This window comes from Myotis yumanensis, unplaced genomic scaffold (assembly GCF_028538775.1).
Source record: "Myotis yumanensis isolate MYYU_CA2020_CCGP unplaced genomic scaffold, mMyoYum1.0.hap1 SCAF_1, whole genome shotgun sequence".
NCBI lineage: Eukaryota > Metazoa > Chordata > Mammalia > Chiroptera > Vespertilionidae > Myotis > Myotis yumanensis.
This window is the reverse complement of record NW_027223752.1, coordinates 30,407,661-30,431,871: the sequence shown is the minus strand read 5'-3', so window position 1 is coordinate 30,431,871 and position 24,211 is coordinate 30,407,661. Positions and strand designations below refer to the sequence as shown.

General features: G+C 44.7%; 3 protein-coding genes and 1 pseudogene across 19 annotated transcripts in view; 3 read left to right on the top strand and 1 right to left on the bottom strand.

Annotated features, from left to right (window-relative positions):
• Positions 1-24,211, bottom strand: part of HEATR4 (HEAT repeat containing 4) — an 84,174-nt gene that overhangs the window by 56,044 nt on the left and 3,919 nt on the right. The window contains exons 1-5 of one of the 17 annotated variants that reach the window (XM_070416939.1): positions 18,476-19,300; positions 16,685-16,750; positions 15,987-16,321; positions 13,335-14,224; positions 9,973-10,091 (exon numbers count right to left, since the gene is read on the bottom strand). The exons of 1 other annotated variant lie outside the window; for it this stretch is intronic. The gene's annotated coding sequence lies outside the window, so the exon portion shown is untranslated. 15 more of the 17 variants (XM_070416978.1, XM_070417006.1, XM_070417001.1 and 12 more) reach the window with 15 other exon arrangements.
• LOC139011509 (acyl-coenzyme A thioesterase 1) lies at positions 138-14,359 on the top strand. Its single transcript, XM_070417025.1, has 3 exons — positions 138-806; positions 10,848-11,050; positions 13,381-14,359. The coding sequence occupies exons 1-3, from the start codon at positions 227-229 to the stop codon at positions 13,954-13,956; spliced, it is 1,359 nt and encodes a 452-aa protein (XP_070273126.1). The 5' UTR covers positions 138-226; the 3' UTR covers positions 13,957-14,359.
• LOC139011549 (ATP synthase F(0) complex subunit C3, mitochondrial pseudogene) lies at positions 14,058-15,792 on the top strand (annotated as a pseudogene).
• Positions 18,465-22,868, top strand: LOC139011520 (peroxisomal succinyl-coenzyme A thioesterase-like). The gene is made up of 3 exons (XM_070417029.1): positions 18,465-19,145; positions 20,000-20,202; positions 20,998-22,868. Exons 1-3 carry the CDS (start codon positions 18,677-18,679, stop codon positions 21,601-21,603), a joined length of 1,278 nt encoding a protein of 425 aa, XP_070273130.1. The 5' UTR covers positions 18,465-18,676; the 3' UTR covers positions 21,604-22,868.

Sequence of the window (24,211 nt, the reverse complement as noted above, 5' to 3'; positions counted from 1 at the left end):
CACTCTCTCTAAAAATAAATGGGAAAATATCCTCCAGGGAGGGTTAACAACAAAAAAGTAGGCTACTGATTGGCAGGGCCAGTGTCAATTTAGCAGGCTGCCCTGGCCTATTGGGCGCTTAGCCTGCAGATGGGCGGCCTGCCATTAGAGGCTCTCAAGCACCAGTTCTAACTTTCTCCAGATCCCCATTCAGTTCATCCGAGGTCTGAAATTAAGTCGCAAAAAGATGGCCTCATCTCTTGCTGTCCTGCGAGCTTCTGGACTCTGCGGACGGGGCCTGGGAAGTTGGGCACGGCCCAGAACTCCAAAGTTGAGTGCTAAAGTACCAGTCTCTTGGGCCCCTGCCAGGATGGCGGCGACGGTGACCTTGGAGCCCGCGGGCCGCAGCCGCTGGGACGAGCCTGTGCGCATCATTGTGAGCGACCTGGCCAGGGGGCAGCCGGTCACGCTGCGAACATCCCTGCGCGACGAGAAGGGCGCGCTCTTCCGGGCCCACGCGCTCTACAGCGCGGATGACAGAGGCGAGCTGGACCTGACGCGCGCGCCCGCGCTGGGCGGCAGCTTCACCGGGCTCGAGCCCATGGGGCTCTTCTGGGCCATGGAGCCCGAGAAGCCCTTCCTGCGGCTGGTGAAGCGGGACGTGCAGACGCCTTTCGCCGTGGAGCTGGAGGTGCTCGATGGCCACGAGCCCGAGGGAGGGCGGCTCCTCGGCCGGACGGTGCACCAGCGCGATTTCCTTGCACCTGGGGTGCGGCGGGAGCCGGTGCGCGCGGGCCGGGTGCGCGCCACGCTCTTCCTGCCGCCAGGTGAGTGACACCGCTTCAAATTTTTTCTTCTTTTTTTCTTTTTTTCTTTTTTTTTTTTTGCCTCATCCGCTTCTACTGAAAGGATGGAGTTGGCTCCCAATGTTCCGGAGGTCCGTGGGGCCTTAACATGTCAAAGCAACAGGAATGGAATGTAAGGCTGGCTGGGAGGTGGCTCTGCCAGCTGCAAAACTGAGAAGTCAAGTGAAAGATATCCTGCCCTCCGGAGTGGCCCAGTTGGTGGAGTGGCTCAGTGGTTGAGCATGGGCCTGTGAACCAAAGGGTTGCCAGTAGGATTCCTGGCCAGGGCATATACCTGGGTTGCAAGTTCCATCCCCCAGTTGGAACCAATCCATGCTTTTCTTTCTTTCTTTCTCTCTTCCTTTCTTTTCTTTTCTTTCTTCCTTCCTTCCTTCCTTCCTTCCTTCCTTCCTTCCTTCCTTCCTTTCTTTCTTTCTTTCTCTCTCTCTCTCTCTCTCTCTCTCCCTCCCTCCCTCCCTCCCTCCCTCCCTCTCTCTCTCCCTCTCCCACCCCCACCTCCCACTTTCAAAAAAATCAATGGAAAAAATATCCTCTGGTGAGGATTAACACTAAAGAAAAGGAAAAGACAGTTGTAATTTTTTTTTTTTTTTTTGTCCCAGGTCTCCACCATCTCTTTACTGAGGGCCTGTAGCAGTTCTTCCCAACTGTGTGCCCTGGAACATGGCTGTCCAATTAGATCTTAAGAAGCCGCTGTGAACACAGGGCTCTGTGGTCAACACACTTGGCAAATGCTGCTAACAGGCACATTAGCATATTAAGGTCAGTGAAGAGCCCCACAGTGAAGAAACCTGTCCAACGTTGTTTAAGGAAGTAGTTCCTAAGCTTATTCCAGTGACAGGAATGTACTGACAAGACTACTAACACCCTGGGGGACACTGGTACCCCTCAGGACAGAGTTAGGGAGCTGCTGATTGAAACCCTTTAAATCAGTAAGACAGACTTTGTCCTTGGTGCTTATGGGTACCAGCCCATAGTAGGTATGGACCATATAATTGGTTGTGTGTACATTTCAATTTCCTGCCAAAACAATGGCTTCCTGGGGACACAACTTGTTTGCATTGTCACCGAAAACAGGGAATGCTGCACAAATCTTTTCCCTATACACCTCTGTCCCTACTATGCTGCCAGGTTAGTGAACTTCATTAACAGACTTTGGATGTGCCAACATCTTGTTCTGACCCAATCTTTCCAAAGAAGTCATAGTGAGGAGAGGGTTGTTTGGCCCAGTTGCCCAAAGCAGAGGTGGCTGCCTGTAGTTCACACTCCCCTGGGGCAGATCTGAGCGATGGCCAGGTGCCAAGAGCCTGAGAAAGGTGCTTCCCACTTTTCTGCAGAGAACTTGCTTGCCAAAGGCAGGTGAGACCCTGAATCAAGGGTTCCGCTCTCCAAGACCAGGCTCTATCACTTCGAGTTTCACTCAGGACAGTGCTTTTATTCTGTTTTTCCTTACAGCTCAACCCTCTTTCCTCTTAGAAAGGAAGCTTTTGTGTTTGGCCTGGTCCCGAGGCTTCGGCAAACTTCCTGCCTGCGCTGGCTCTTGGTTCACCTTCCTGTGCTGCACACTCACTCACAGGCTTTCCCTCCCCGGGTTCTGCACATGGCCCACCTTCACTTCTTCAGACGTGCTCCCTTCTGTGGAGAAATGAGCGCTGCCAGAGACGGGCTCTGTGACCGGGAGGGCTAGCTAATTGGCTGTCTGCCCTGAATGATAATCTGGAAGTGATCAGTGGAGAAAAACGATAACACAGCTGTGATTTTCAGGGAGACAGGTCCCGGTTTTTCTACCTGCCAACCACGTTTCCTCTGAGGAGTTTTTTCCGCAAGTTGCTATAAAAGAGACCTTTTAATCTTGTTTCAAAAGCCTGGAGACCCAAGTCTTTCCAGATCTTGGGAAGAAAGCAGGCCAGGAAAACAGGCGTTGCCAAGGAGACCGGGGGTTTTAGGGGAATGTAGTGGAGGGCAGGCGGGCAGGCGGGCAGGCGGGCAAGCAGGATGCCATTGCAATGCTGTGTCTCAGCTCTGTGTGTGCTTGAGAGGACTCGGTGCTCTTGCCTCCAAGGGCTTTCATCCACAGCTCTGATACGGTTTGTGGGTGGGGATGGAGAGTGTCTCAGAGGTTGACGAACATAAATCTGTCAGTGGGTGATTTTCAGACATCTGCCTGGAGCAATTGCAGACAAACATGGGAGTTATTGGAGCCACAATGTACCTGATGAGGCCTGGGAAAACCAGAGCCAGAGAGATCGCCTGGGAGGCTGCTGGGCTGGGAAAGAAAGGTTGAGAGAAGAGCTGAACTGTGTGGCTTGACCCAGAGGGCATGTTCAGGCTGGGAGAGACTAAGAGAGGCAGAGCCAGTTCCTGGTCCAAGAATTGTGTCAAAAGACCTGTGTTTCGCTGAGGTTTCAGTTACCACAGTCAACCACGGTCTGAAGATATTACATGGAAAATTCCAGAAAGAAACAATTCTTAAGTTTTACAATTTGCGAGAAACCAAGGTGGCGGCATAGGTAAACACGGGAGTTTGCTGCCTCGAACAACCACTTCAAAAATAAAACTAAAAGATGGAACGGACATCATCCAGAACCACAAGAAAGCTGGCTGAGTGGAAGTTCTACAACTAGGAGGAAAGAGAAAAGCATACCGAGGCTCAGAGGAGGCGCAGTGCTGAAGTAAAATACTAAGGTTCGGAGTGCATGCGGAGCGGGCTGGAGGCTGAGGGCGCGGTTGTCGTTTTCAATCAGGAGGGAGTCTCAGGCTCTGAGCTCCAGTTCCGGGCGAGTCTCTAAGGACTCACACTCATACGGGAGAAGCGGGACTGTCTGGCATCGCTCAGAACCCTAGGGCAGCTTTCTCTCCATGGGGCTTGCAGCGACTACTGGGACACTGAGAAGCAGAGCCTCTGAGGGCAAGACTGAGAGCAGCCATAATTGCTAATCCCGCCCTGTTGATCCCATGGGACCCGCCCCGCCCAAGCCCTGCAGGGAGGCTTTTGCTGGATAGCCTCAGGCAAAGGCTAGATTAGCACCTCCCTAGAGATCCAGGAGCCAGGAAGCCCAGAGGTCAGAGTGGGACCATCCAGCCTGCAGCTCCGTGGAACCATAAAAGACACACTCAGGGGGCAGACTCAGTGAGCACAAAAGCCCCATCGAAGCAAGTCTAGCCCCAGAGGGGTGTCTCCAGCACAGAAGTTCTCCCACCGCAGACACAGCTGATTCCCACAGCCAATTGGCCTGGAGGTCAATTCCTCACAGTGATAACTACAACAATCAAGGCTTAACCACAACAAGACTGTGCACAAAGCCCACAAGGGGTGCACCAAGAGTGTCTACCTCAGGTAATTGGGACACTTAGCACAGAAAGGCACTCTATCAACACAGCGAAGCATAAAAAATGCCGAGACAAAGAAATAGAACACAAACGACAGAATTGGAGGAAAGCAAACTGCTGGATATAGAGTTCAAAACCACACTTTTAAGGTCTTTAAAGAACTGTCTAGAAGCCGCCGATAAATGTAGTGAGATCTTCAAGAAGACTGGTGAAACCCTCGATGTTGTGATAAAGAACCAACTAGAAATTAAGCATACACTGACTGAAATAAAGAATATTATACAGACTCCCAACAGCAGACCAGAGGATCACAAGAATCAAGTCAAAGATTTGAAATACGAAAAGGCAAAAAACACCCAACCGGAAAAGCAAAATGAAAAAAGAATCCAGCCGAGACCGGTTTGGCTCAGTGGATAGAGCGTCGGCCTGCGGACTCAGGGATCCCGGGTTCGATTCCGGTCAGGGGCATGTACATTGGTTGCAGGCACATCCCCAGTGGGAGATGTGCAGGAGGCAGCTGGTCGATGTTTCTCTCTCATCGATGTTTCTAACTCTCTATCCCTCTCCCTTCCTCTCTGTAGGAAATCAATAAAATATATTAAAAAAAAAAAAAGAAAAAAGAATCCAAAAATACGAAGATAGTGTCAGGAGCCTCTGGGACAGCTTCAAGCATAGCAACATCCGAATTATAGGGGTGCCAGAAGAAGAGAGAGAGCAAGATATTGAAAACCTATTTGAAGAAATAATGACAGAAAACTTCCCCTACCTGGTGAAAGAAATAGACTTCCAAGTCCAAGAAGCGCATAGGACCCCAAACAAAAGGAACCCAAAGAGGACCACACCAAGACACATCATAATTAAAATGCCAAGAGCAAAAGACAAAGAGAGAACCTTAAAAGCAGCAAGAGAAACAAAATCAGTTACCTACAAGGGAGTACCCATACGACTGTCAGCTGATTTCTCAACAGAAACTTTGCAGGCCAGAAGGGAGTGGCAAGAAATATTCAAAGTGATGAATACCAAGAACCTACAACCAAGATTACTTTATCCAGCAAAGCTATCATTCAGAAGTGAAGGCCAGATAAAGAGCTTCACAGATAAGAAAAAGCTAAAGGAGTTCATCACCACCAAACCAGTATTATATGAAATGCTGCAAGGTATCCTTTAAGAAGAGGAAGAAGAAGAAAAAGGTAAAGATACAAATTATGAACAACAAATACACATCTATCAACAAGTGAATCTAAAAATCAAATGAATAAATAATCTGATGAACAGTATGAACTGGTGATTGTAATAGAATCTGGGACATAGAATGGGAATGGACTGACTATTCTTGGGGGGCGGGGGATGTGGGAGGTGAGGGAAGAGATTGGACAATAATCGTGCACCCATGGATTAGGACACTGGGTGGGGAGTGAGGGCCGTGGGTGGGGTGGGAACTGGGTGGAGGGGAGTTATGGTGGGAAAAAAGAGTAACTAATGTAATAATCTGAACAATAAAGATTTAAAAAAAAAAAAAAGAATAAAAAAAAAAAGTTTTACAATTTGCACTGTTCTGAGTAGCTCTATGAAATTTCCCACTGCCCTGCACTGTCTTGTCCTGTATGTGAGTCGTCCCTTAGTGTCTTCACGCACGCAGCGACTTACAGTTGTAATTTTTAAAATTATTTTTTATTGTTGATACTATTACAGATATCTCCCATTTCCCTTCCATTATCCCCCCCCCCCCCCAGCCCCTATCCATCCCGTAGGTCTTCACTATCCAATTGCCCCTGCTATGCCTATCCTATCCTATATGATAAAACACTAATATGCAAATAGACCAAACAATAGAACAACCGGTTGCTATGACATGCACTGACCACTAGGGGGCAGACGCTCAACACAGGAGCTGCCTCCTGGTGGTCACTGTGGTCCCACAGGGGGAAGGCAGCTCAGCCAGAAGCTGGGCTCACAGCTGGTGAGCCCAGTGGCAGTGGCAGGAGCCTCTCCCACCTCTGTGGCAGTGCTAAGGACCCCTCAGGGGATGTCTGCCTGCTGGCTTAGGCCCGCTCCCCGCAAATGTGCACTGGGCCTCTAGTCCTATATAATAAAAGCCTTATATGCTAAGTGTTCCACTGTTGCACCAGTTGCTATGATGTGCACTGACCACCAGGGGGCAGACACTCCCACCCATAGGATAGCTTGCTGCTGCAGTCTGGTCGATGAGGACTGGGCGAGCTGGGCTGGACACACCCTGGAGCCCTCCCGCCGTCCCTCTCTGGCCGTGCACCAGTGGGGTCCCTGGGCCTGGCCTGCACCCTCTCACAATCCAGGACCCCTCTGGGGATGTTGGAGAGCCGGTTTTGGCCAGATCCCCACAGGCCAGGCCAAGAGACCCCACTGGTGCATGAATCCCTGCACTGGCCTCTAGTAAGTATGTAAGTTCTTTGGTTTATCTTTTCTTGTCCCAGTCCCACATTGAGGTGTGTCAATCTGTTCCATGCCTCCATGCTTTGGGTCTTATTTTGTTGGTCAATTCATTTTATTCAATAGATTCCACAAATAAGTGATATTTGTCTTTCTCAGACTGACTTATTTCACTTAGCATAATAGTTTCCAGACAGTTGTAATGAAGTTTCAAGTTTTTAATTTCTTAGAGGTTTCTCAATTTTACAACTTCGCTTATAATTCCCATCATATATATATATATATATATATATATATATATATATATATATATATATAATGTTTTTATTGATTTTTAGAGAGAGAGGGAGAGGGAGAAATAGAAACATCAATGAAAGAGAAACATCATCGATTCGCTGCCTCCTGCACAGCCTCTACTGGGGAGTCCGAAACCTGGGTATGTGCCCTGACAGGAAATTGAACTGGTGACCTCTTGGTTCCTGGGTCGAGTCTCAACCCCTGAGCCATACAGGCCAGGCTCCCACAGTATATATATTAAGGTTTAAGAAAATTAGCATGAAGGAGGAAGGCCTCTTGCTATTAACTGGAAATCTTTTGAAATTATTGGATAGCCGAAACTGGTTTGGCTCAGTGGATAGAGCGTCGGCCTGCGGACTGAAAGCTCCCAGGTTCGATTCCAGTCAAGGGCATGTACCTGGGTTGCGGGCACATCCCCAGTAGGAGATGTGCAGGAGGCGGCTGATCGATGTTTCTCTCTCATTGATGTTTCTAACTCTCTATCTCTCTCCCTTCCTCTCTGTAAAAAAATCAATAAAATATAGTTTTTAAAAAAGAAATTATTGGATAATTTTTCCATTACATAAAAAGCAATTGGCCAATGAAAAAATAAAAAGATGCTTTATCCTGCCCTAACCAAGTGGTTCAGTTGGTTGGAGTATCGTCCGGTACACCAAATGGTTGCGGGTTCTATTCTCAATCAGGGCATATCCCTAGGTTGAGGGTTTGATCCCAGTCAGGGAGAGTATGGGAGGCAACCAATATTCCTCTCTCAAATCACTTCTTGTTCTCTCTCTTTCTCTCTTCCTTCCTCTCTAAAATCAAACATGTCCTCGGTGAGGATTTTTTTTTTTAAAAAGATACTTATATAGCTCTAACCGGTTTGGCTCAGTAGATAGAGCGTTAGCCTGCGGACTCAAGGGTCCCAGGTTCGATTCCAGTCAAGGGCATGTACCTTGGTTGCGGGCACATACCCAGTAGGGAGTGTGCAGGAGGCGGCTGATCGATGTTTCTCTCTCATCAATGTTTCTAACTCTCTATCCCTCACCCTTCCTCTCTGTAAAAATATCAATAAAATATATTTTTAAAAAAGATACTTATACTATTAGGAATCAGGGAAATGCAAAATAAAACTACACATTTCAAACCCTCAAAATTTAGAAGTCTAATATTACCAATTGTTAACAAGTATGTAGAGGGAAAGGAGTTCACACTGCTAAAAGGAATATATTCATCTACTCCTGGAAAAAAATTTTGTTGTTGTTAATCTTCACCTGAGGATATTTTTTCCATTTATTTTTTCTTTAAGCAAGTGGAAGGGGGGGAGGGGTCAGGAGGGAGAGAAAGAGAGAAACATCCATGTGAGCGAGACATCATCAATTGGCTGCCTTCTATACATGCCCCAATCAGGGCCAGGGATTGAACCTGCATTACAGGTACGTGCCCTTGACTGGCATTCAAATCTGAGACCCTTCAGTCCACAAGCCAACACTAACCACTGAACCACTGACCAGGGCTGGAAATAATTTTTTAAAATATTTTTTATATATTTTTATTGCTTTCAGAGAGGAAGGGAGAGATAGAAACATCAATGGTGAGAGAGAATCATTGATTGGCTGCCTCCTGCACGCCCCACACTGGGTATTGAGCCTGCAACCTGGGCATATACCATGACCAGGAATTGAACCATGACCTCCTGGTTCATAGGTCAATGCTCAACCACTGAGCCACACTGGCTGGGCAAGAAAACAATTTTTTACTTAGAAAGTTGACTATATCAGTCTACTCCTGGTTCATGTGCACCAAGAAGTATTATTTGTAAGAGCAAGAACAATAAACATGCCAAATGTCCAAAAACAGTAAAAATGATCAATTAAGGTATGTTTACAGCAGCAAAGTGCTTGAACTACAGCCACAAGAGTCAACATGAATGATCTTCAAAAACTGTTGAATGAAACAATCAAATTCCAGAATACATTCCATTTCATTCCATGGAGATAAAATTCAAAAAATAGGCACAATAAACAAATTACTGTTTAACACACGCACACATAAGTGGTAATATGGTAACGAAAATCAAGAGAATAAAAGCCAAGACAGTGGAAAGGAAGGAAAGAAGCACAGATATTCAGAGGCCTTTGATGCTCAGTACTGAGTTTTTTAAAATTGTAGATATAAAGTGTTTGCTTTATTATTATTCTTTAAATTTTGCACGTTAAATACAAGCTTTTTCTGTAAATGTTGAAAGTACCCAGGAAATGGAATCATACAGTGTATGTAGCCTTTTGTCCAGCATAATGCATTTGCGATTCATTTGTGTTGCTCGATGTATCTGGTGTGTTAGTAGCGCTCCATTATATGGCTGTTTATCCACTCACTGCTTGAAGGACATTTGGGTTTCAAATCTGTGAAGATTATGAGTAACGTCACTACAAACACTTGCATACAAGTTTTTGTGTGGACACAAATTTTCATTTCTCCTTGGCAAATATACCTAGGAGTGAGATTGCTAGATCATATGGTAAGTTTATGTTTAACTTTATAGGAAACTGCCCTACTGTTTTTCAAAGTGGCTGTACAATTTTGCATTTGCACCAGCAATGTATGAGGGTTCCAATTGCTCTGCACTCTCACTAGCATTTGGCATTGTCAATTTTGGGGGAGATGGCAATGATTTTGCTGTTTTCATTGTCTGTAAATTATTTTTAACCACAAAGTAATACATAATCTTTGTAAAAATCTGTGGGGCTTTGAGGCTCTGAGTATAGAGGGGAATGTGGACTTAGTCTATGCCATTGTCTGGATCTTTAAAGACCAAGGGTCTTTCAGCATTTCTGATTATGAAGAAAACTTTGACATTACCAAGTAGGCAACAATTGGCTTTTGACATCACTGTAGAGCAAGCATGTCAAACTCATGGCCCACGGGCCACATGCAGCCCACAACGAATATTTTTGTGACACAGCTAATATAACGGTATGTAAGAAACGTTTTAATACAAATTTCATAACTTAATTTTTACAGTATCCTGTTATACATAATTATTAATAACCAACTACAATGTTCACTGATGACTGATGACTATAATCGAGTTGCATTCATTTCCCTTACTCACCTTACGTGCAGGTGCACCATTTCTCTCCACTAATATTAGCAGCGAATATTTTAGCAGCCGATTGCCATGGCATTAGTCTTGGGCTGACTTGTTTGGTGTGCACAACAGGAAATATTTCGCTTTTAGAGAACAAGAAAAATAGGTTTATTTGTGTTACGCTTATTAATCTGTGCAGTTATTCAGTGTCTGGTAAGTTAATGTTCAAGAAAAAATGTTAATTTTTATTAAAATGTTCTATTATTTTTTTAAAAATATATTTTATTGATTTTTTTACAGAGAGGAAGGGAGAGGGATAGAGAGTAAGAAACATTGATGAGAGAGAAACATCAATCAGCTGCCTCCTGCACATCTCCTACTGGGGATGTGCCCGAAACCCAGGTACATGCCCTTGACCGGAATGGAACCTGGGACCTTTCAGTCTGCAGGCCGACGCTCTATCCACTGAGCCAAACCGGTTAGGGCAAAATGTTCTATTATTTTATGTTAACGATTACTCATTTATTTCAGCCCTTTGTATTCAGCATGTCTCTATCGAAATAAACCTATGTTTCTATGAAAATTGAAGCTTTTGTTTTTTTTGCGGCCTACGTAAACTTAAACCTTGTTTATTTGGCCCGTGTGAGCCTTTGAGTTTGACATGCCTGCTGTAGAGCTTCAGTGATAGCCTGGCTGATGTGGCTCGGTTGAGTGTCCTTCCACACACCAGATTGCAGGTCATGGCACATGTCCAGGTTGTGGGCTTGTAGCGGGTGTGCAAGAGGCAGCCAATAAATATTTCTATCTCTCCCTCTCTCCCTTCTTGTCTCCCTAAAATTAGTATTTTTTTAAAAAGTGTTTCAAGAATAGTTTAGTTTTGTGTTTTGTTTCTTTCAAAGAACCCGGACCCTTTCCTGGGATTGTGGACATTTTTGGAGTTGGAGGCGGCCTTCCAGAATACCGAGCTAGTCTACTGGCTGGGAAGGGTTTTGCTGTGATGGCTCTGGCTTACTATGGCTACGAAGACCTCCCCAAGAGCATAGAAACCCTCCACCTGGAGTACTTTGAAGAAGCTGTGAACTACCTGCTTAATCACCCTCAGGTTGGAATTTCTCTAAGTTTTGTGGTCTCCATATCAGGTCTCCTCTTCATAAATGCCCTTGGTTTTCAAGAACTTGACTAATTCATGACAGCCACTCCTTACCACAACATACCACCTTTTATAGTCACTTCCCATGTTTCTATACAATCATATTTTACTACGACATATTTCCTACTAGTAAAGAAGTTCTTAGTTGGCATTATGGAATTTCAAATTCTAGTGGCTTATAATAAGCCCCAACACATTTGAGAACCTTAGGTTTGACACAGGAAGTAGAGGAGAGGGGGAAAGGAATCACTGCCTCCAGCTGGCCCCAGTTTAATGTACCAGAGCATCGGTTCTCAACCTGTGGGTTGCGACCCCTTTGGCGGTCGAACGACCCTTTCACAGGGGTCGCCTAAGACCATCCTGCATATCAGATATTTACATTATGATTCATAACAGTAACAACATTACAGTTATGAAGTAGCAACAAAAATAATTTTATGGTTGGGTCACAACATGAGGAACTGTATTTAAAGGGCCAGCAGGTTGAGAACCACTGTATCAGAGGAACAGAAGATTAATTTACAATCCAGTTAGAGCTCATGGTAAATGGAAGTATAGGAGCTCTTAGAAAAAGTGATATGATAGAGTATAGTGGAATCAGAATAAGATGTAGATAGAGAAAAGTTAAATTTGAGTTTTGATTTCACCAAATACTAGCTTTGGGGTTAGTTTATGTTTCCTCCTTTGAAAAATTGGGATAATAATATCATTTAACTCCTAGCACTTTCATGAGGAATAAATATTTGAAACCAATCAAGGCTGCTGTTGTAGAAGCCATGAGAAGAAAAAAGAACTGCTGGTCAGAGGTCAAATGGCCATTCAAAATACAGGACTTTGGTCACTAGGACAAGACCAGTCCTTGTAGAATATGCAAATCCAAATCACCCTGGAGGAGACTAAGTAGAGATTAGAAGACAAGAAAGGGAACAACTACAAACAACTTTCTCCACAATTTAGCTGTGAAAGAGAGAAAACTATGGCAGAGTAGCTTTGGGGGTCAAGCGATTGGTATTAAAGTGTAAGAGTTACTACAGCAGGAAGTACGCTGATGGGAATGAGCCAGGAGAGAAGAAAATTATGAAGGAGGAGAAAGAGAGAAGTAGTTGTAGGAGCAAAGACTATGAGAATGAGAGTGGATGGGATCCCAAACCAAGCAGGGGGATGGCCTTTGATAAAACAGAGATACTTTTGGAACCAGGAAGGAAGGCAGAGAGCTTCAACTCATTTGGAACTAAGGAGATTAGGCAGGGGGAAATGAGGAAGAGTTCCTACTGGACAGCTTCTATTTTCTCCATGAAGTATGAAGAGCTGAAACTGAAGGGGAATCGAGAGGGGTTCGAGAGACTTGAGCAAATAGGAAGAGGTACGAACCTGTCCTTGGAGAAGTGGAAAGCAAACACAGTGAAGTGTGGCAGAGGTGATGGGCAGTATGAATGCACATTTGAAATGTGTGGTCATGAAAGTAAAGATGTGCCAGCACAAATGTGTATTTTTCCCTTCAATGTTTATTTGTACAAATGCAGGCCTAGAGGAAGTGAAGGTGGATTTAACCAAGGTTATCACTTTTCCAAGCAAGTATGACCAAAGGAAGAAGGGTATTAGCTAAGAGTGCTTGCAAGGGAGGGATAAGAACAATGAAGTTTGAAATCTAAACTGGATGAGGTAGGAAATGAACAGGAGAGAGATAGGGATAGCAAAAAAAAAAAAAAGGTAGTCAAGGTCTCAAAGAAATGGAAGCAGGTGGTACTAAAATGGCTGAACAGAAGTACAGTGGGGCCTTGACTTACGAGTTTAATTCTTTCGGAGACTGAGCTTGTTAAGGAGCTCGTTAACTCAAATTACTCTGTCAACTCAATGCAAAAAATTGGCAGAGAGACAGCTGGTATCTCAAAAAACTCGTTAGTCGGGACACTCGTAAGTCAAGGCCCCACTGTATTTAAGATGGTGATTAGCGAGTAGAACGCTTGCAGCTGAGATTTTGGAGATGAGGTATTTATTGATGATGACTTGGTTAAGGTTATGACAATGGGAATGGGTGGCTGAAGTGGGGTAGGAAAAAAGTCATGGAGGTCAAGGAACGGAGAGGCTAAAGTCACCAACAGTGGTGATGGAGAAATGGTGGAAGGGAAGATAGAAAGAAGGAATAAGTAAATATCCCAGGTTGCAAACCTTGGTAAATGGCAGAGCCCACATTAGACTCAGTTCCAACTGACTCCCAATTCCAGGCACTACTCACCAGACTGATTCATGGGCTCCTTATTTTTCCTCGGTCCTTATCTCAGGTAAAGGGCCCAGGAGTTGGGCTGCTTGGGATTTCTAAAGGAGGCGATCTCTGCCTCTCCATGGCCTCGTTCCTGAAGGGCATCACTGCTGCAGTCATCATCAATGGCTCCGTGGCCAATGTCGGAGGAGCCTTACACTACAAGGATGAGACCTTGCAGCCTCTCGGTTTCGACCAAAATCGAATCAAGGTAACCAAGGACGGCTTCGCAGACATTTTGGATGTCCTGAACAGCCCTTTGGAAGGACCCGACCAGAAGAGTTTCATTCCTGTGGAAAGGTCTGAGAGCACCTTCCTGTTCCTTGTAGGTCAGGATGACCACAACTGGAAGAGTGAATTCTTTGCTAATGAGGCCTCTAAACGCTTACAGGCCCATGGTAAGGAGAAGCCGCAGATAATCTGTTACCCAGGAGTGGGGCACTACATTGAGCCTCCTTACTTCCCCCTGTGCCGGGCCTCCCTGCACTCCCTGTTGGGCACAAATGTCATCTGGGGAGGAGAGCCTAGGGCTCATGCCATGGCCCAGGTGGATGCTTGGAAGCAACTCCAGATTTTTTTCCACAAACACTTGGGATAATCCCACCCACACTGTAATCCTTTATTTGTGTGGCATCTCTGATGTTAATTTATCCTGGGAACCGCGTTGGCAATTAGTGTATAAGTGTAGTTTTTTTCTTTTTAATAAGTACTTAGTTTTTCCTTCCTTACTGTTAAAATGAACTTACCAATGAACTTTCATGCTTTTTGTCAACTACATGCCTTTTCAGTTGTTTAGGAGGAAAAGAGAACATAACAGATGGACAAGGCATACCTTTCAGTCTCTCCCAACACACAAGGCTTTAGTTCTGAAAGGAAAAGTGAGAATACTGATTAATAGTGACTTGTACATAATTGATGCTCAGTAATTATTTGTTTAATTATTTACTATTACTTGTTGAATTTGTTTAATCCTGTATAATAAAAGCCTAGTATGCTGAGTGTTTGGTTGTGCAGTCATCCGTTCAACCAATCAAAACATAATATGCTAATGATAGGCCCCACTCCTTCGACCTCTGCTGCCGCCTCCGCTGCCGCCTCCTGGAAAAAAGCGGGAGAGGAGCCCAAGCCGCCTGCCACCCAGTCTCCAGCCACGCTGCCCCGGGAGTGTAAGATGTTCGCCTGCACCAAGCTCACCTGCAGCCCCGCTCTGATCCGAGCTGGATCCAGAGTTGCATACAGACCAATTTCTGCATCAGTGTTATCTGGACCAGAGGCTAGGACTGGAGAGGGCTGTGCAGTATTTAATGGGGCCCAGAATGGTGTGCCTCAGCTAATCCAAAGGGAGTTTCAGACCAGTGCAATCAGCAGAGACATTGATACTGCTGCCAAATTTATTGGTGCAGGTGCTGCAACAGTAGGAGTGGCTGGTTCTGGTGCTGGTATTGGAACAGTCTTTGGCAGCCTTATCATTGGTTATGCCAGAAACCCTTCACTGAAGCAGCAGCTGTTTTCATACGCTATCCTGAGATTTGCCTTATCTGAAGCTATGGGTCTTTTTTGTTTGATGGTTGCTTTCTTGATGTTGTTTGCCATGTAACAGAAATTACTGCTTGAAATGTTGGCATTCATATTAATTACGGATGTAATTCTGTGTACCTTACTGTGACTCCGAGCACTATAGTATTGGTGTCATGGAAATAGACATTATTTCCAAAGTCATTTCATTAAAGATGAAAACTTTAATTAAAACAAAAAATCCTAATGATATGCTAAGGCCACTCAACCACTCGCTATGATGTGCACTGACCACCAGAGGGCAGACGCTCCAACTGTTGGTTAGCTTGCTGCTAGAGTCCAGCCATTCAGGACTGAGCAAGATGGGCCAGACATGCCCGGGAGCCCTCCCACAGTCCCTCCCCAGGCCCGATCATGCACCTGTGGGGACCAGGGCAGACCTTGGCCTGGTCTGTGCCCTCTAGCAATCCAGGACCCCTCAGGAGATGTCAGAGAGCCAGTTTCAGCCTGATCCCATAGGCCAGGTGGAGGGATCCCACTGGTGCACAAATTCGTTTACCAGGCCTCTAGTAATAAATGATTATCTAACATACAAGAAAAGCATATTGCTGGAAACCAAGATCCACAGTAATTAATATAAATGCAATTAGTCTGCCAGAAGGCTGAATTTGGGCTCTTGATATTCACAGGGTGAATATTTGCATTTTATTACCTACTGCTGACTCAAAGGCCTAAAGCAAACTCCCCCCAAACCTGATAATCTTACTGTTTACTAAACATTACCATTGATATGTCTGTTTGCATTCCTAAAAGGCAGTTGTGTGTTCTAGTAAATAAAAGCAGCTGGGAAGGGAGACTCAGTGGAACTTGACTACTGCAGTTGAGTTTTCCCTGACTTCCCCCCATAATTTCAAAATTATTATTTTTGTCTTGTGTTTTAATTTGCGCGTCAGCTCTTTCTCCAAGCCTTTGAACCTGAAAGCTATGCTGGCTGTGGCTTTTCACAGCATATAATATCAAAAATAGTATCATATTTGAGCCCTAGGCGGTCTGCTCAGTCGTTAGAGTGTCAGCCCGAGGACTGAGGGTTCAATTCCAGTCAAGGGCACATACCTCCATGGATCCCTGGCCCTACAGAAGGCAACCAATCCATGTGTCTCTCTCACATTGATGTTTCTCTCTGACTCTCCCCTCACTTCCACTCTCTCTAAAAATCAATGGAAAATATCCTCAGGTGAGGATTAAAAACAACAAACAAGAATGGAGGTGAACAGGGCCAGTGTGGTCCAGTTGGTTGAGTGTCATCCCATGAACCAAGAGGGCACAGGTTAGATTCCTGGAGAGGGCACATGCCCAGGTTTCGTGCTCCATCTCCATAGGAGGCAGATGATTGAGGTTTCTTTCTCATGGATGTTTCTCTTTTGTTCTCCGTCTTCCTTCCTCTCTCTCTGAAATCAATAAGAAACGTATTTAAAACAAACAAAAAAAGAATGGAAGTGAACATCTTAGCTATAAATTACTAGTTGGATTACTACTTAGCTGTAAAACTACTAAGAATTTTCACAGCAAATATATTTTCAGTTCTTTGATATCTTCTTAGATGAATAAGTATTCTCCTAGTACAAATAAATTTTAAGTTATGTTTCTGGTTATACACATGGGCCTTTATGATTTCGTTTTGAAAGCTGGCAAAACATTATTTAGATGAATTACATAAGTGATTTTAACAATGATTAATGTGAAAATAAACAATGACTTAATACAACACTTTTTGTTAAAGGTTAATGTATTTAAAATAAAAAATGCTTTACCTTGTGATTATGGTGTTATTTCCTCAATTACATTTTTTAATAAAGCAATTCTTGACATTTTTTCTCCTGAAACTCAAAAACAGTACAGTGCTTTTTGTTTTGTCAGCTTTTTCTTTTTTTAAAAAAAAAAAATATATTTTACTGATTTTTTACAGAGAGGGAGGGAGAGGAATAGAGAGCTAGAAACATCCATGAGAGAGAAACACCAATCAGCTGACCCCTGCACACTCCCCCCTGGGGATGTGCCCGCAACCAAGGCACATGCCCTTGACCGGAATCAAACCCAGGACCCTTGAGTCCAAAGGCCGATGCTCTATCCACTGAGCCAAACCAGTTAGGGCAGCTTTTTCTTATAGACTACAGCGGTGATGGCAAACCTATGACACTCGAGTCAGAGGTGACACCCAAACTCATTTTTTGGTAGATTTTTCTTTGTTAAACGGCATTTAAATATATAAAATAAATATCAAAAATATAAATCTTTGTTTTACTATGGTTACAAATATCAAAAAATGTCTATATGTGACAGGGCACCAGAGTTAAGTTAGGGTTTTTCAAAATGCTGACACGCCAAGCTCAAAAGGTTCACCATCACTGTCCTAAGCCTTAAGAATACCCTAATTAAGTTAATAAAATGTACCTACCTATATAGTTTACGTTTAAAAAATTTGGCTCGCAGAAGAAATTTCAATCGTTGTGCTGTTGATATTTGGCTCTGTTGACTAATGAGTTTGCCCACCACTGTCCTAGGCGTCCAGACTAAGCCAACTCCACCCTGATGCAAGGGTATTCAATGATGGTGATCTTTGGTTTGGTGTAAGCCCATCTCAACATTCCACCCAGGGGAAAGGAGGTGATTTCAGTCACATACTTGGAATTCTTGCTCTCCCACTAAACAGGAACAAAGAAGCATGAAGCCCAATTACTGGACAGCCACCTCCTTCTGGTATCACCAACGGCAGAGCAGACACAGAGCAGATGGCGGTGTCATCACTGAGCAAAAGCAGAGACACTAAAGCAGCTCTGCTTGATGCGCTCAATGGTTACAGCCTTGGCCACCCGCGAAGGGTCTGGAGTTCCATTCTCGGTCAAGGGCGTGTCCCTGGGTTGCAGTTCCATCCCTCGCCCCTGCCAGGGGTGCCTGCGGGAGGCAACCCTTGGATATTTCTCTCTCACATTGGTGTTTCTCTCTCCCTCCTCCCCCTTCCTCGCTTCCACTCTGAAAATCAATGGGGGGGGGGGGGGCGGAATATTCTCGGGTGAGGATTCATAAAAAATATAAATTTAAAAAAGGAGGAAGAAAGAAACAAAGGAAAGATACTAAAGAAAACACATTGAAGGATTCGTCTCCATAAACAACGGCCAGAAAAAAAAAAAAAAACACGTTTTGTGGGAGCCAGGGTAGAGTGCCTCCGGGAAGGGGGAGGTGAAAGTGGCCGTCGGGGTGCTGGCCGTGGTGCTCCTGGATCTCAACGCTTGGTTATGCGGGTATGTTCGGGGGGTGGAAATTCATGGAACTGATCTGAGCGTGTTTTAGAATCCAAGAAGAGTTTTTCTTTTTTAGTTACCCTCTCCTGTGAGAGGGGCTGGAATTCTTGGGATTCTGCCTAAACTCATTCAGTGCTGGCGTCACCACGCATCTATTGCCCAGCAACTTCCACAAGCCAGGGTGGTTTGAACTGAGAAGCATCCGCCGGGTGGGGCGCCACGCCCGGACCTCAGGCCGCCCCTGCGCCCCCCGCCCGCCCCGCCCCGCCCCGCCCGGAGCAGGAGAGCCGCCGGTGCTTTTACCTCGGAGGAGTCGAGTACCCGGCCCGCGGTCCCCGGCTCTGAAGAGACCAAACTTCCCCGCAGATGACTGAGCTGCCCGCCGTCCCTGGAGCCTGAGCGATCCGGTCCGACCTCCCGGCGCGCTCCCGCCGCCTGCAACGGGGTTCCAGCCCGACCTGCGCGTCCCCGCTCGCCGTCCGGACAGCGCAGCGCGCGGCCAGAATGGCGGCGACAGTGACGGCGACGGTGACGGTGGAGCCCGCGGGCCGCTCCCGCTGGGACGAGCCCGTGCGAATCGTGGTGCGCGGCCTGGCGCCGGAGCAGCGGGTCACGCTGAGATCGTCCCTGCGCGACGAGAGGGACGTGCTCTTCCGGGCCCACGCGCGCTACTGCGCCGACGCCGGCGGCGAGCTGGACCTGGCGCGTGCGCCCGCGCTGGGCGGCAGCTTCGCGGGGCTGGAGCCCATGGGGCTCTTCTGGGCCTTGGAGCCCGAGAAGCCTTTTTGGCGGTTTTTGAGGCGGGACGTGCAGACGCCCTTCGCCGTGGAGCTGCAGGTGCTCGACGGCCACGAGCCTGACGGAGGTCGGCTCCTCGCCCGGACGGTGCACCTGCGCCACTTCCTCGCGCCCGGGGTGCGGCGGCAGCCGGTGCGCGCGGGCCGGGTGCGCGCCACGCTCTTCCTGCCGCCAGGTGAGCCCGGGTTGCGGCCACAGATGCGCTTGGCCCTTAGTGGTTGCTGTACTGTGTTAAGAGAGTTTGGCTCGGAGGCAGGGTCAGAGAGGTTGGCATTTGACTAAATAAGTGGCCCCACAACCAAAACAGAGTGTTTTGATGTTAGGCTCTGAGCTATGTACTTCGTTTGCATAATCTCATTTAATTTATATGATATCCCAATGAGGTGGGTACTGTTATGCAGATTAAAAAAAAAAAAGCCGGATCAGGGTCGGTAGGTATGTTGTCCACTTTGCTATGAACTACTCTACAGGCCTCTCACCATCAGCCGTACAGGTCTCCGCAAAATGATGGTCAAGGAAGCTATTGCCATGTCACCCTTCCCTAGTGGCCTGGGTACACTGGGCCTTGCCTCCGTTTCACATGCCTCTCTACCACAGAGCACACTTCAGACTTTCCTGCCTTCTTCACCTAAAGTCATCTCTAGGTATCTCTTTCCTCGATCTAAATAGACAGCTGAAATATGAATACACAACAAAAAGCATTGTTGATGCAATACAACACAAAATTATGTTTTAAGATTCTTTTTTAAAAACCCAGCAATGTGCCCTTAGATTCTTGATTCTATGTCTACTTCTCTTGCAGATAATTTATCATAGAATCATATGAAGGGTAAACTCATCAATGAGAAGGTACCCTATAGGTTTTCCTTCCCCTAAGGACCTTCCTTTTCTTTTCAGTAGTGATTCAGGGAACTGTTTTCTTCCCTTTGGTTCACATGAACCCACTAAATAATTTAGAAAGATGCCTAAAAGGAAAGCAAAACCTTTCAATAATACAATACCTTCCTTTTATAATATTCCCTTCTCGAGGACCTGGACCTTTCCCCGGGATCATTGATCTCTTTGGTGTTGGAGGGGGCCTGTTGGAGTATCGAGCCAGCCTTCTGGCTGCCCATGGCTTTGCCACAATGGCTCTAGCTTATTACGGCCTTGAAGATCTCCCCAAGGAATTCGACAGCAGAAATACGGACTACTTTGAAGAAGCCCTGTGCTACATGCTTCAACATCCTCAGGTTCTCCTAATGTCCTTTATTGTATCATTCTCTCTCCATATATTTCCAGAAGGTATCACTTTGCACGCATTTGTGCCAGTGATACTCTTCTGATGGTGCTCTACTCTCTTTCACAGAGATTTCTTTTGGAGACTCCTTGACTTTATGTGCCTAGTTCCACTTTCTCTGTCAGATGGAGTCACAATGCAGAATTAACCATAAAATACATGTGAGATTTTATTTAAAGGAATTATTTAGTAATATTAAAATTCCTATTGTTATGGAGCTTCTGAGTTGTTAGTTTTGTATACTTGTTTCTTAATCTTTTTCTGACAACAGCGTATGTTCTCAGATTTTGATCAGAATTTGCCCACGCATTTCAGAAGCTAAGCTGAAATCTCACTTTGTTTGTATAAAGTTAATCATTTGCTGGCATATTTTGATGGGATCTGATAAATGATTCACTTCTTGAAACAGAACTTGGTTCCACGCAGTTAGAACCCAGGCATGTGGAGACATTGGCCATGCCCACCTAAACTTGATAGGCTCCATGACTCAGCATTCTCTAATGGACAGTCGATTCTCTGGAATGTGTGTAACCAATTCCCAAACTTGCCAGTGAGTTAAAGATGTGTTTGCTGTGTGTCCAGCCAGATATTCTTTACTCTGTGGGAAGAAACTCCTATCAGCTTAGTTTGATTCTCTTGTGCCCAGTTCACATATTAAATCTAGTGGCACATCTAGTTGCATTTAAAAAAACATTGCTCTATTGGGTAGGTTTTTGACTCTTGACTCTTCTCCCTTCTTTTCTTCCAGGTAAAAGGCCCAGGCATTGGCCTTCTGGGCATTTCTTTAGGGGCTGATATTTGTCTCTCCATGGCCTCATTTTTGAAGAACATCTCAGCTACAGTTTCCATCAATGGATCTGGGTTCAGTGGAAGCAAAGCCATATGCTACAAGGATACTTGCATCCCACCATTGGGCCATGACCTGAGGAGAATCAAGACGCATTTCTCAGGCCTCCTGGACATTGTGGACATACGGAATGATATTGTAGGAGGGTGTGAAAACCCCAGCATGATTCCAATAGAGAAGGCCCAGGGGCCTATCCTCTTCATCGTTGGTCAGGACGACCATAACTGGAGGAGTGAGTTATATGCCCAAATAGCCTCTGAACGGCTACAGACCCATGGGAAGGAAAAACCTCAGATCATCTCTTACCCTGGCACTGGGCATTACATCGAGCCTCCTTACTTTCCCATGTGCCCAGCTTCCCTGCACAGATTACTGGATAAGCCTGTGATCTGGGGTGGGGAGCCCAGGGCTCATTCTAAGGCCCAGATAGATGCTTGGAAGCAAATTCTGGCCTTTTTCTGCACACATCTTGGAGGTACCCAGAAAGGAGCTTCCTCCAAATTGTAATGCATTGGTTTGTTGACATGAGAGATACAAGTCCAAGTCTCATGTTTAATAATCATACGGGAGTAACTTGTTCCCTAATCATATCAACTTCATGTCATTGGTATTAATGTTATATTTTAGGTAATTTTTTAAAAAACATATTTTATTGAGTTTTTACAGAGAGGAAGAGAGAGAGATAGAGAGTTAGAAACATCGATGGGAGAGAAACATCGATTAGCTGCCTCCTGCACATCTCCTACTGGGGATGTGCCCGCAACCCAGGTACATGCCCTTGACCGGAATCGAACCCGGGACCTTTCAGTCCGCAGGCCGACGCTCTATCCACTGAGCCAAACCGGTTTCGCCTAGGTAATTTTTTTGAATGTTATTTTTTCACTAATGTTACTAATGTAACACATGCCTATTATAGAAGATTCAATTAAAGATATACAACAAAGCCCTAGTCGGTTTGTCTCAGTGGTTCGATTCTGATCAAGGGTATGTACCTCGGTGGCAGGCTCCTCCCCGGTACTGTAATAATATTAAACAATAATAAACATACTATAAGTGAGATCATATAGTATTTGTCTTTCTCTGACTGACTTATTTCACTTGCATAATACTCTCTAAGTCCATCCATGCTGTCGCAAAAGGTAAGATTTCATTCTTTTTTATGGCTGAGTAATATTCCATTGTATATATGTACCACAGCTTTCTAATCCACTCCTCTGCTGTTGGACACTTGGGTTGCTTCTATATCTTGGCTATTGTAAGTAATGCTGCAATGAACAAAGGGTGCATATATTCTTTCGAATTAGTGTTTGGCTTTCTTCAGCTATATACCCAAAGGTGGAATCAAGAAGTGTTGATAGCCCTAGCTGGTTCGACTTAGAGGATAGAGTGTGGGCCCAGGGACTGAAGGGTTCTGGGTTTGATTCCGACCAAGGGCACATGCCAGGGTTGTGGTCTCAATTCCCAGTAGGGGAAATGCAAGAGGAAGCCGATCAATGATTCTCTCTCATCATCAATGTTTCTGTCTCCCTCTCTTTTCCTCTCTGAAAACAATAAAAATATATTTTTTAAAAAAGAATTGTTGATATATTTTACCAGAATGATAAAAAAAATAATACAAACCATAAAATGAAGTAATTTTCTGAGACTGGTGAGTTGAGAGACAACTTAAAAGTCAGGTACCACTTCCGTGTATCATGTATATTAGAGGAGAGAATTTTTGTGATCTAACATTGTAGATATAGTACCTTATTATTAAACAATAATAAACATGCTTCACTTCAGTGTTTTTTCATCTTTATTCACTATACCCTACAGGAAAAAATACATTTTACATCATGACCTAGGACATACACCCTTGTATGTATGCTTATTTTTTGTTTTGTTTTGTGGGTTTTTTTTTTTTTTTTTGCTTTTTTGTATGTATGTTTATAATCTAAATTATTAAATCACATAAAACACACCTTAATTCAAGACCATTCAAAATTTGGTATATAAACTACATAAACTAGAATCAGGAAAAAATTCATTTCCATAGTTTATAATCTGTATTGTCTAAAGGCAATTATCTAAAATTATGAGTATAAATGAAATTAATATTACTACTGGAGACAATATATTACTCCACACAGATAGCAAAATGCATTCAGGAAAAGCAAAAAACACAGGTGATTACTGATTAGCAATTTTCTTCCTCTTTCTCTCCTATACCCATCAGTGAGACCTGATGATACTACTACTTCCTTCCTCAGACTGTCTCCTCCATATCTAAAGCAAAGCCATGCTTCAGTTTGGGCACTTTTTTTTAACTCCTACCTGGTCTCACAGTTTAATCTTTTCCCAAATCATCTTCACTCTGATGCCAAAGTAATTTTTCTAAAATACAATTCTGATCATGTATGCTTATCTAATTAAAATCTCAATGATCTGCCTCCTGCTCCTCTTAGCCACATCTGTCACTGTTCCTCTTAAAACAGTACACTCTCAACATGTCGAACTTCTTGCCTTTACATAGGCTGACCCTCTGTAAATCTCTCTCTGACCCACAACATGTGCTGTTGACCATTCTGTTCCTGGTTCCCCAGTCTATGTTATATGTACCTGTGTACAGCAGCTACTATAACATGTTTGGACTTACCACTTATGGGTCAGTTTCCCCTCTACACTGTGAGATCCCTACAGATATAAAAGGTCTCATTTATTTTTTTAAATCCCTAGTACATAGTATCAATGTATTTGTCTCAAATTGATTTTTTAAAAGTATATTGTTAAGAGATTGAAAAGACAATCATAGATTCTGAAAAAATATCTCTGCAAAACACATATTTCATTAAGGACTGGTATCCAGAATACACAAATAACTTAAAACTCAACAATAGGAAAACAAACAACCCAACTAAAAAACAAGCACGAGTCTGAGTGGCATGCCTCAGTGGCAGAGTGTCGACCTAAGAACCAGGAGGTCAGGGCACATGGCCGGGTTGCGGGCTTGATCCCCATTGTAGGCTTGCAGGAGGTAGCCCATCAATGATTCCCTCTCATCCTTGATGTTTCTCTCTCTCTCCCTTCCTCTCTGAAATAAATAAATAAAAATATATTTTTAAAAAACAGGCGTAAG

Excerpts from the sequence above, each read along its gene's own strand:
- LOC139011509 (XM_070417025.1), top strand. The coding sequence starts at position 227 with ATGGCCTCATCTCTTGCTGTCCTGCGAGCTTCTGGACTCTGCGGACGG. Across the intron at positions 807-10,847 it reads CACGCTCTTCCTGCCGCCAG|AACCCGGACCCTTTCCTGGG; the intron begins GTGAGTGACACC and ends TTTCTTTCAAAG. Across the intron at positions 11,051-13,380 it reads ACCTGCTTAATCACCCTCAG|GTAAAGGGCCCAGGAGTTGG; the intron begins GTTGGAATTTCT and ends TCCTTATCTCAG.
- LOC139011520 (XM_070417029.1), top strand. The coding sequence starts at position 18,677 with ATGGCGGCGACAGTGACGGCGACGGTGACGGTGGAGCCCGCGGGCCGC. Across the intron at positions 19,146-19,999 it reads CACGCTCTTCCTGCCGCCAG|GACCTGGACCTTTCCCCGGG; the intron begins GTGAGCCCGGGT and ends TCCCTTCTCGAG. Across the intron at positions 20,203-20,997 it reads ACATGCTTCAACATCCTCAG|GTAAAAGGCCCAGGCATTGG; the intron begins GTTCTCCTAATG and ends CTTTTCTTCCAG.